This window comes from Bubalus kerabau, chromosome 22 (assembly GCF_029407905.1).
Source record: "Bubalus kerabau isolate K-KA32 ecotype Philippines breed swamp buffalo chromosome 22, PCC_UOA_SB_1v2, whole genome shotgun sequence".
NCBI classification, from domain to species: domain Eukaryota; kingdom Metazoa; phylum Chordata; class Mammalia; order Artiodactyla; family Bovidae; genus Bubalus; species Bubalus kerabau.
In genome coordinates this window covers 26,987,195-26,999,630 of record NC_073645.1, presented here as the reverse complement: position 1 = coordinate 26,999,630, position 12,436 = coordinate 26,987,195, and the positions used below count along the sequence as shown (strand labels likewise).

The window sequence follows — 12,436 nt, the reverse complement described above, 5'->3', positions numbered from 1 at the left end:
ACAGTGTTTCCGTTTATAGGCTAGACTTACTCTCTTCCTAGCTTTTCCTCACAGTTTTATTTCTGTTGTTTTTCCCTATGGTTGGGTGAAGGAACGTGAAACCCAAGAAGAAACACAGGAGGAAAGAGTCCTGGGATTTGATCACTGTGCCTCCCTCAAAAATATAACAAATAAGAGAAATTTTATGAATGTGTTATAAATATTTAAGAAGAAAGTTGCTCCTCAAAAGCAAGGGATTCCAGATTTTCTTTCCATCCTGGCCCCAGTGAACCACCTCCCATGGGAATGTGTCTGTGGGTCACACACAGCAGAAAGCTGCTTGGGGATAGAACTGACGTGACAACAGGTCTGATTTCGAAAACCACACTCATTGATGGTGAATGGATGATGATTGTTATGAAATCTTTAGGAGCTACCCTAAATACTAATTTGGCAGGGTAGGTGACACAGCCTCTCTGTCACTTAACCTTTCTCTCCAAACTCTCTTTTCCTGTTTAGGTAACGAGAGAAGACAAAGAATTGCACAGAAAGATCCACCGGATCATTCAAGAAGAATGCCAGAAACCAAATCGTAAGTGGTGTAATATCCATGTATTCCAGTGTCTTGGAAGGGGAAATGTTCCCTCCTGGAGAGCACTGGACGGAGGGTTAGGAAACCTAGGGCTTTTCCCAGTAACAGCTTAGAGGCATGACTGGTTCAGACACCTGCCTTCTCGGAGGCTCAGGTTTCTCCTGGCTCAAGTGAGTGTTAGCCTCGCATGGTTGTTCTGACCTGGGCCACATCTAAGAGTCAACCTTGGAGCTTTTATGAACATACCACGCTCAGGTCCCAGCCCCAGGGACTCTGATTCACTCGGGGCTGGGCTGGGGGCTAGACAGTAAACTTCTCAGGTGACTCTGATACAGTGAGGTAAGTTGTCAGGCTAGGAGTTTTTGACATCTTTCTGGTTTCATAGTCTCTTGTGTGCATGCTAAGTTGGTTCAGTCATGTCCAACTCTTTGCGACCCTATGGACTGTAGCCTGCCAAACTCCTCTGTTCATGGGCTTCTCCAGGCAAGAATACTGGAGTGGGTTGCCATGCACTCCTCCAGGGGATCTTCCCGGCCCAGGGATTGAACCCACATCTCTTATGTCTCCTGCATTGGCACTAACACCACCAAATTTGTGGTGTTGGCACTAATGTCTCCTGCATTTACTGCATTGGCACTAATGTCTCCTGCATTTACCACTAACACCACCAAATTTGTGTTATTCCTTGTTCTACTCTGACTTCTTGTCTCTAAACCCAAACCTGACATTTTCCTCTCTTCTACCATCAAGCCCTTCAGTGTTGGGAGTGGTTCTAGACATTACAGTTTATGAAGAGTATAATTCAGTCATCTAGAAGCCTGATAATTTGCAAGAGAAATGGTTTAGAAAAAGAGTTGATTTTAGTGGAGTTAGGTCAACCCCTAGTGGTTAGAAACTCAAATTGTAGATAGTCTGACAACAGACATTGCCATTTTCACACAAGTTAGAAATAAAGCATTTGTCTTATCTTTAAATCTTGTGTAAACTGACCACTCTTAAAGGTGACTTTTCACAGTCTACCTTTTGTAAACATATGCTAAGAACAAATGTCGACGTATGTCAACAAATGACGCCAAAAGAAGAGTAGAAAGGCTGGTTAAGGAGCACAGGCAGGCCTCTTTCCCCTGCTTGCTTTCTTTCCAGAGAGGTCCACCTCCTGTCCTGAAAGCCCACATATGCCTGAGACCTGGATCTTTTCCAGGCTGAGTCAGTGGGTGGAGCAGGACCAGGTCTCCAGCCCTGGTGGTGATGGTATGCAGCCCTGTTTAGCCTTTGAGGACCCATGAGGTCACCTCCCAGAGTGGTGTGATAACAGCTCTTAAAATAAACTGAAAGCAATCTATTATTTGACGCAAGGTTTCTTAACCATTGTTCACTTCATTCAGAACAAGAAGGAAAAGTATCCTTTAGTTGCATTGAGGGGAAACTGCCTGTCCACAACTGAAGAGCTTTTTAGAGCAATGAAATGCGCTATTCTTCCACCAAGAAGGGATGAGAGGGGAGGCTGCTTCCCAGGTGACATTCCTCCACTCATGCTAGTCCCAGGCCATCTGGCCAGATTCTTATTTGGATGTGTATTAGGAACAGGGTGGATAAAGGATTAGTAATCCTAGGGCCTGGTGAAGCAAATGAAGGCAATTCACACTACCTTTCTTAAGAGAATCAAATAGCCTGGGTGATCTGAGGGTCTATAAAAAGTGGCAGGTTTTATATCCACTTCTAATCGACAGGCCAGGTCCTGCTTTGATGAGTGCGTCTGTCAAGGCTCTGCTAGTCAGTCTATAAAAGGGAGCCTCTAAAAATGATAAGCCAGTTCCCTGAAACTAGTGAACTCCCAGGAGACGAATTCTGGAGCATGAATAACAGGATGCCAACAAAAATATCATGTAGGGACTTAGAGTCTGTTGCAGCCACCCCTTTTCATAAGAAATACCTATGACATTAAAAAGTTATTCGGAATGTTGTATGCATAGGGTAAAAAAGTACAAAAACACACAGAGAAAAGTCAGACTTCCTCCCAGCACCAAGCCACAGGCTCTGTGTTTCCCTTTCCAAGGTAGTAGACGTCATTGGTTTCTGGTGTATCCTAGAGATGTCATATGCATTTATAAAACACATTTGTATAGTTTATCCTTCCTAAAATGCCTAAATAAAGCTTAGCATATAATACTCAATGTTCTATACATTATATTTTAAATCTAGAGGTTATTCAGCAACAGTATGTGTATTAAGTACCTGTCTTTTTAATAGCTGTCTTTATATTTCACTATATGTATTGATAGACAGATATTTGACCATTTATTTAATCATGGCTGTGACAATTGGATCATAAAGAAGGTTGAATGCCAAGGAATTGATGCTTTTGAACTGTGGTGTTGGAGAAGACTCTTGAGAGTCCCTTGGACTGCAAGGAGTTCAAACCAGTCAATCCTAAAGGAAATCAGCCCTGAATATTCATTAGAAGGACTGATGCTAAAACTGAAGCTCCAATATTTTGGCCACCTGAAGTGAAGAGCCAACTCATTAGAAAAGGCCTTAATACTAGGAAATATTGAAGGCAGGAGGAGAAGGGGGTGACAGGATGAGATAGTTGGATGGCATCACTGATTCAATGGACATGAGTTTGAGTAAGCTCCAGGATATGGTGAAGGACAGGGAAGCCTGGCATGCTGCAGTCCATGGGGTCGCAAAGAGTTGGACATAACTGAGCAACTGAACTACAACAACTGAACCTTTAGTTCATTCCTAACCTTTCAAACAAAACATAGAATTGAGTTTTCCTTGACAGGATGATTGGTTCAGTTGCTCAGTCGTGTCCGACTCTTTGCAACCCCATGAATCACTGCACACCAGGCCTCCCTGTCCATCACCAACTCCCGGAGTTCACCCAAACTCATGTCCATCGAGTTGGTGGTGCCATCCAGCCATCTCATCCTCTGTTGTCCCCTTTCTTCTCCTGTCCTCAATCCCTCCCAGCATCAGGGTCTTTTCCAATGAGTCATCTCTTCACATGAGGTGGCCAAAGTATTGGAGTTTCAGCTTCAGCATCAGTCTTCGAATGAACACCCAGGACTGCTCTCCTTTAGGATGGACTTGTTGGATGTCCTTGCAGTCCAAGGGACTCTCAAGAGTCTTTTCCAACACCACAGTTCTAAAGCATCAATGATTGGTAGGAGAACTTAAAATCTTTATAGTCACTTACAAGGTTGCAAAGAGTCAGACATGACTGAGCGACTGAGCTGAACTGATGAGTATTTTAGCAAAGGGTATACCTACAATAATGACAGGATCATAAATACGGGCCAGTTTTAAGTCCCTAAAGTACTGGTACTAGGCTTGTCTAAAGACGGGCCGTGTGGCATAGTTGTAAAGAGCAAGCTGTTGGAGCCACCTTACCTGGGTTTGAATCCCGGTTCTGCCACTTTAAAGCTATGTGGCCTTTGGTAAGTCTGTGGCTTAGTTTCTTTATATGCAAAACAGATAATAATGGTACCTACATTGTGGATTGTTATAAGGATGAAATAAACTGGTGTTTTATAAAACTCTCAGGAAGCTGAAAGAGTGAGAAACACCAAAAACCCTTCCCTCCGCTTAGACAGCAGTCCCATCTGTCTGCTATAGCTATTTTGGAACTCTAGAGTATCTATAAAGGCTGGCAACTTCCAGAGGAAGGTTTGGACAGTAATTGGGCTTGCTTCCAGTCAAGATTCAAATCTTAGTAGCAGCTGCCCATCCCATACCTCCAACTACATAGCAGGTAGCTGTTCATGTGTTTCTGGATCTAGGGTGGGCAGAAAGGGCCCAGTCCTCCGTGTGTCAGGGGTCTGTGCTCTGGTCACTCATTACTGCTTCTGATCATAGAGTTGTGGACAGAGAGGTGGGTGGCCGTTGTTGCACCTCCTCCCATTGCTGTGCCTGCCTCACCCAACAGCTGAGGTGACTTCCAAGGGATTTTAAAAAGACTGGCACCCTTCTTTTTAAAAACCCTTCATTTCTTTTTTTTTTTTTTTTTTTTTTGCCCCTTTTGGAGCCAGAAAAGAAAGACTTAAGACATTCAAAATCAACTGCATATATGGGGAAAATTAGAAAGTGACCTCACATACCCAGGAAAAGGCACAGACTCAGAAATAGACCTGAGAAGACCTTAGGTTTCCATCTCAGGCTATTCTTGGCTCAGAGACGGCCTTCAACAACTGAAAAAAATTAGAAACAATAACAAAAAAACAGCTACCACCAGGAAAGGGGAGGAATCTAATCTCCAGAATTACCACATTATTAGATTCAAGTGTCCAGTTTTCAACTAAAAGTGAAAGATATACAAAGAGACAGGAAACTATGACCCATTCAAAGGAACGGGGAAAATAGCAACAGAAACTATCCCTGGAAAAGACCTGATGGCTTATCTATTACACAGTGGCTTTAAAACAACTGTCTTAAAGATGCTCATGAAAATGATGGGTGAATAAAATGGAAAATATTGATTAAGAGAAAAACTAAAAAGAAATTCTGACAAGGACAGGAACTGAAATGCAACATTTTTACTAGTGATTCAAAGGCAGATTTGAACAGGAAGAAGAATCAACAGGGCCCTGAAGAAAAATGAACAGAACCTAACGGACCCGTGGGACATCATCAAATGGACCAACATATGTGCTATGCGAGTCTCAGAAGAAGAGAGCAGGGGCAGTTATACTAATATCAGACAAAATAGCCTTTAAATCAAAATGTTACAAGAACCAAGGAAGGATATTATATGTTAATAAAAGGCTGGATAAGAAGACATAGCAATTTTAAATGTTATGTGTCTAGTGACAGACCATCGGAATATTACATGAAGCAAAAACTGACAGAAATAAATAGTTCTACGATAATAGTCGGAGATTTCAGTACTCCACTCTCAATAGTGGATAGAGAAACTGGACAGAAGATAAGGAAGCAGAGGACCTAAATAAGACCACAAGTCAGCCAGATCTGACCTGTGCACACAGAAGCCCACCTGACAGCAGCATGCGTGGGACCTTCTCCAGGATAGACCATGTTAGACCATCAGCAGTTCTCAACAGGTTTTAAAAGATAGCTATCATACAAAGTATCTTCTCTCTGACCAGTATCTTTTGAAGTTAGAAGACAGTAACAGAAGAAAAGCTGAAAATTTTACAAATTTGTGAGAATTAAATAACACACTCTTAACCAGTTGACCAAAGAAGAAATCACATGGGGAATTATAAAATACTTAGAGATGAATGAAAACTAAAACACAGCATACCAAAACTTATGGGACACAGCAAAAGCTGGGTATAAAGGGGAACTTTATAGCTAAGAACACTTACATAGGTTTACAATTTAAGGAACTAAAAAAGAACAAAGTAGCTCAAAGCTAATAGAAGGAAGGAAATAATAAAAATTAGAGCACAGATAAATGAAATAGAGAATAGAAAAACAATAGAGAAAATCAAGGAAACCAAAAATTGCTTCTTTGAAAAGATCATCAAAATTGCTAAACATTTAGCTGGGTAGACTAAAAAAAAAAGAGATAAAACTCAGATTACTAAAATCAGAAATGAAAATGAGGACATCAATACTGGTTCTACAGAAATAAAAAGGATTATAAAAAAGTACTATAAACACTTGTATGCCAACAAATTGTATAACCAGATGAAATGGACAAATTCCTATAAACACAGAGCCTACCAAGACTAAATTATGAAGACATGGAAAATCTGAATAGATCTACAGTAAGGAGATTGAATCAGTAATAAATAATCTCCCAACAAAGAAAAGTTTGGACCTAATGGTTTCACCGGTGAATTGTAAACATTTAAAGAACTAATGCCAGTCCTTTTCCGCCTGTGACTGGAAGACCCCTCTATGAACAGCCTTGCTACACAACCCTCAGATGACAGAATGGCCTTTGTGAAGAAGTCCTTTAAGACCTCTGGGGTAGTCAGCACTGCTGAACATACATGCGTATACATCACCTTGCCCTGAGCCCCAGGTCTTATAAAAACTAAGATTACAAGCTGAGCAGTGCTGGGATTCCCAGTGTTCCCTCTCTGCTGTGTGCAAACCCATTTTTGCTTGGTGTCCTTCTCTACCCATCATCATCAGCTCTTCCTCTTGGGAAAAGTTGAAGCTTCTTTAGAGCATGGACTAGATTTTGTGCATCTTCTTAGGTTATGAATATAACGATAAGTAAATTCTCCAAGGATGAAGCACCCACCGTGAGTCTCCTTTCATCAACACAACCAGAGGTGAAGCAGGTGCTTTTCTTCCCATTTTATACATGAGGATGCGGGATGAGAAACATGGACCACTTAGCCCCAGTCATAGAGCCAGCACTTGAATTTGGGTCCTTTGGACTCCAGAGTCTGCTTTCCATCTGCCCTCTGTACGTGTTCCCGCTTGCTTAGTGCTGCACATGTATTAATAGTAGGTGTTCAGGAAATTTTGATCGAACAAATGTTGAAGAAACAGCCTGGAAATGTGGAGACCAGTGGAGTTTCCCAACAGTAAACCCCGGTTGGTAGGAATAATGAGTTGAGTAGCCACTAGAGGTCAGAATTAACAAGTCTTTGTTAGCCCACTACCTGTGATCGGCCCTGACCCTTACAGCTGGGAAGGACCTCAGAGGTGCGCCCACCTCTGGTCCCACTCCCTATTGATCAGAAAACCAGGCTTGAAGATGCAGTGACTTGCCCAAAGCCACAGCCATGTGTTGCCCATCACCACAACCCCTCCAGGACTTTCCTGGAGCCTAAAGCATTCTGTCATCTGAAAACAATGTTCAGTGACTGTGCAGAGCACTAGTGAGCCAAGTGCTAGGCATATGTCAGTGAGAGACCTGACTGTGCTGAAAACTGGGGAGGGTTGATTTCCAGGAATGAGGTTTGACTTTGACTCAATGTTACAAATAAGTTTTGTGTCATGACCCAGCAAATTATATCATTTTATTATACATTTTACTGCAACTATATATATACATATATAATCAAATATAAATTAATATTTAGCCTACCTTAATATTTATCCTACCTAAAATGCAATACATTCTGTAATCTCATATTCTGGTCTGCCTCAGTCTGTTTGGTAAGAAAAGAATGCTGTTCACAACCCACTAAATTGATTTCATGATCCTCTAGTGGTCATAACTTCAGTATGAATACCACTATTGCAAAATGATTGATTTCTGCTACGAAAGCAGTCAGCCACCCTGAACTGTCACAAATGGTCCCATTTGTTCTGGTAGAGGGTGAGAAGTTCCTCGAACACAGCCACCACAGACAGACTGTTTGGAAGCCTAGGCAGAGAGGAGTCAGAAGAGGCCAGAGGTCACCATTGCAGTCCCATGGTCCAGGATTTGCGGAAGGAATAAGGAGACTGCTGCAGGCTGGCTCTGCTGTCCACCTCAGGAGGGCTCCCACCTGCGAAGCTAGGGGGTTAGCACTGAACATGTGCACCTGTACATGTGACTTCCTGAGAGAAAAAGATGATTACGTGCTAAAATCCCACGGGGTTATGAGTATACAATTACTGATTGGGAATCCTGGAAGGCTGAAGGCCTGTGTCCCTGAGCAGTGGTCCCTGGCACACACCTGAGAACAGGTAATTTAGTTTGTTGTCATCAGTAAGGTAGGCCAGTGCATCTCCTGCTTTAATGTACAGGAGAATCATCGAGCGGGTGGGGAGGTCTTATGAAGCTGCAGGTTCTGATTCAGGAAATACAGAGAAGGACTTCCATGTAGAGAAGAGGATGCAGGGGAGAGAGGAGGGTCTGACGGGTGTGTCCAGGCTTCGCCAACTCCCTTTTTCCCACAGACGTGGAGAAGGGCTGCCACTTCCTGCACATCCTGGCCTGTGCCCGCCTGAGCCTCAGCCCAGGCCTGAGTGAACCCGTGCTGCAGCAGGTGCTGGAGCTGCTGGAGGACCAGAGTGACATCGTCAGCACCACGGAGAAATACTACACGGCATTCTGAGCAGAGGCCAGCAGGCAGCACAGGTCCATCCAACTCCCAGAGCTTGCTCAAACTCCTGTCCATCGAGTCAGTAATGCCATCCAGTCATCTCATCCTCCGTCATGCCCTTGTCCTCCTGCCTTCAATCTTTCCCTCCATCAGGGTCTTTTCAAATGAATCAGCTCTTCACTTCTACCTGCTGTATCCTGGGATAAAATGACTTTTCTCAGCCACAACATGCAAGAAAACCCTCATTGGACTCTAGGCTGGACCGAGCATCACTCACGGAGCAGAAGAGGAAGAAACTTCTCGTGGCTGGCCTGGATGGAGGTTCTGCCGTGGGAAGGGACCTTCCATGGTAAAGGCCCCTGGAAACAGGAACAGAACAGCGTACAGATCACCAGCTCAGATGCTTTTGAAAACTTCAGACTATCAGATACTTTCTTGGCATCTCTTGGTGGTTAAGACCCTGGTGTAGGGGACTAGGTCTCCCTGGATGAGTGTTGCTGACCTATAATTTCTGTGGGTCAAACCCCAGCAGTGGGTCCAGTCTTGGGTTGAATTGTTTATAGTGATGGGAATAAAACAGGATCTAAGGCATGGCTCTGTATTTGCCATTTTCCTTTTTTCCCTTCTGAATCACATGGCATTTCAGTACATGTCCCTGTGCTTGAGGATACTGACTAAATTCAACATATCGTCTCAATACCCTGAAGTTCTCCGAGGCTGCCGGCCAATTACCTGGCAGTGATAGATGTTATTTTCAAGGTTACCATTGAATGTGCAGGACACCCTGACACCTTCCAAACACTCGGGATGTGCCCAGACAGGTGATGGGGTCATGCTTTTGCTGGGAAAGACAGGTAAAGGGAAGAAATCTGGTGTACAGCATAGGCTTGTTCTAACAGCTCGATGACAAATCCAGCCAGCGAAAAGCAAGTGCAGGGAAAGATTTGGAGTTAATTACAGTCATTTCACAAAAGCACATCTGCCTTTGGCTGCATCCTTAGAATTTGATGTAATAAGCTTTTAGCAGCTCTACTGGAGAGCCTGCAGGCCTGGTCTGTTCTGCTCTGTGTGGAAACAGTGGTTTTACACTCAGAAGTCGCCTGTGGCTCCATGTGTGAGTCCTGGAATGAGTCCCGATAGACGACTTCCTGTCTTGGACTTTCCTGACTTTGACCCAAACCTCTGCCCGGTTTCTAGCAGTTATTACCCAGGTAGGTGCCCTGTATTCAGAAGGGTTCCTATAGAACAAGGTTTACCTGGAATGACACCCCAGTGGTTCCTCCTTAAGATCAGCAGCTGTTCCATGCTGAACACATCTCAGATTATTGGAGCTGCCAGGAAGGGGTCTTGAGTTGGAACATAAAAAGGACACATCCAAAAAAAAAAAAAAAAAAAAGGACACATCCTTGCACACAACCACCCCGCTTCTAGGGGGGCTATAACCCCAAGGAGGTGATCACAGAGGATGGAGAGAATGAGTGTCCAGGGTGCCCACTGCTGTGTAAAACTGGGGTAAATATTCCTCTTTAGGGAAAACTTAGCTAGGGTACATGTACACAATGAACTACTATGCAGCCATTAAGTCAATGGAGTAGACAAATACTGTTGCCATGGAGCAGTATCCCCGGGAGATTGAGTGGGAAGAAAATTGAGTTCCAAATCTATTTATATAATACCACTGACCTGCAGCCCCCTGTGTGTGTCTGTATGTTTCTAAAAAGAGAGTGTCCATCCATATAAATGTGGCAAGTATACGCATACATACAGTTGACCACTCCACTCCTAGGGTTCAGTCCCAGACCTCTTTTCTGTTTAGCTTGCTCCCATGGGAATCTCAACCAGTCCCAAGGCTCAGACCATCTGTATGTTGACAAACCCCAGTTTACATCCAGTTCACACCTCTTGGAACTCCTGATCCTCCAATCAGCCTCCTGCTGACAGCATCATTTAGGTGTCCAGCAGACATCACAAATGTAAGATATCCAAAGCCAGGCCCCCACCCACCACTGACCCCAAACGTGCTCCTTCAGAAGTTTTCCCTGGTTCAGGAAGAGGTAGCTCCATTTTCCCAGTTGCTCAGGCCAAGCCCGTTGACTCCTCTCCTCTCATATCCCATGTCCAACCTGCGCATAATGGCACCTCATTCCTTTACCGCCACGCCTGGAATACGGCAGGGCTCCTACTGTCCTCTCTGCTCCCTGGCCCCTCTTCAGCTCCCACTGTGGAGCGGAGCACAGCAGCCCCGCTCCACAGTGCTTTTCTCATCACGTGGAACACGCTCTGTATGTTTCTTACTTACCCTGCTTATATTCTCCCCAACAGAAGGAATGCTCCATGAAAGCAAGACTTTTTCTCTGTTTCATTTCCTGCTGTGTCCCAGCACCTAGAACAGGGCCCAGCACATCTTCCAAGTGATACCACGACTATGTGTGTGTGTGTGGCTCCCCTCCACCTGCTAAGAGCTTCCTCTCTTTCCTGGGGACTTTTCTCCAGTTCAGGCTGGAAGTACTCAGAATTAACACCTACCAGCTTCAGCCAATGGGACCTGGGGTATAAATACTTCTGTTCCCTCACCCTTCCAATGAAATATATCTGAGGCTCATGTTCTACAGCACTTCCCAGAGTTTGTCTGGGATTAGGCTCCATCCGCCCACAACAGCAGTAACTTGATAATCGCCCTCATTTGGCTGCCTTACCCTGTCTTACTTTACCCTCTCCAGTACTCTTTGCTGCATCTCCCAAAGGAATGGCTTCCTTTTTGATTCTTGTCTCAGGGTCAGATTCTGAACAAGCACAACACAAATGCTCACAAGTTTATTTGAAATTCTAATGAATAATTATGCACATCAGATTGTTAGAAATGCTCCCCAAAGTGACGCACTTGTTACCTCTGAAAGGTGAGATGTCAGATGCTTTTTAACTACATATCTATACTTGAGTAGTGTTACAATTAGTATATGTCATCATACACTTCCCCAACTGTCTCACAAACATCTTTTTAATTAAAAAAAAGTTGGGGGCACAGCAAGCAACATGCAGGATCTTAATTTCCCAACCAGGGATCAAACCTGTGCCTCCTGCTTTGGAAGAGCAGAGTCTTAACCACTGGACCACCAGGAGAGTCTCAAGTGTCATTATACAGAAATAACAAAGCTGTCTCTCGCTCCCCACCCCACACTCACGTAATCTAAATCATGAGTGAACCAAGAATGCAATGAGACTTTTCCCTCCATAGTGAGATGAGGAAAGCTCCTAGAAAACTCTCTGGGGCTACAGTTGGGTCACTGCTCATGAACTGAAGAGCAACCGAGGGGTCTCCCTGGGAAGGAGGGAAACTGAGCAGACGTCCCCCTGTCCTTTCCATGCACACATTTCAGGAGCCGGGAACACTGCCTATAGTTAACGTAAGCGAGAAGACACATGGTGCTCTGTCTGGTCAAGGATTTGTTTGAAGACTCCTGATTATCCCCATCTGGTAAGCTCCCAGTGCGTCTCATCCCTATAAGACACTTCTTTCTAATTATTTCCCCCTCTGATAGTGTGCCAGGACACTGGCCGGGAAAAAGCCAAGCAGAAAGAAGTCTGTTCAGTGATGAAGAACCCAAAACTTGGTGCCAAGGATTAAAACCAAGCAAACTTGTAATTTTCCACTGGAGAAAACATCCACACTTTTTTATGAGTGCCATCTCTTCTCTACAAGTGGCCTCTAGAGCAACTGCTGGAAAAAAGCATCTCATTGTTTCCTGACTAGATTTACATGAAGCATACAGGCAAACTCAGGAAGACGGTGATGAGGCTTGCTGGAGAAGCTGGCAGCAGGCGCTGGGAGAGAAGTAGAGCAACCTGAAGGGAAATCATGTCCGTGGATGAAGAACCTTGCAATAGAGTTTTTATTTGCCTAATA

General features: G+C 44.1%; 1 protein-coding gene across 12 annotated transcripts in view; it reads left to right on the top strand.

Annotated features, from left to right (window-relative positions):
* STN1 (STN1 subunit of CST complex) overlaps positions 1-9,123 on the top strand; it is a 37,811-nt gene extending 28,688 nt beyond the window's left edge. For 10 of the 12 annotated variants that reach the window (XM_055559988.1, XM_055559995.1, XM_055559992.1 and 7 more), the window contains 2 exons: positions 499-571; positions 8,387-9,123. In XM_055559988.1, the coding sequence (XP_055415963.1) occupies positions 499-571; positions 8,387-8,544 (231 nt within the window). In that variant the 3' untranslated portion in view covers positions 8,545-9,123. Of the gene's footprint in view, positions 1-498; positions 572-4,605; positions 7,600-8,386 lie in introns of those variants that run through there. The other 2 variants (XM_055559994.1, XM_055559990.1) reach the window with 2 other exon arrangements.
* The last annotated feature ends 3,313 nt before the right edge of the window (positions 9,124-12,436 follow it).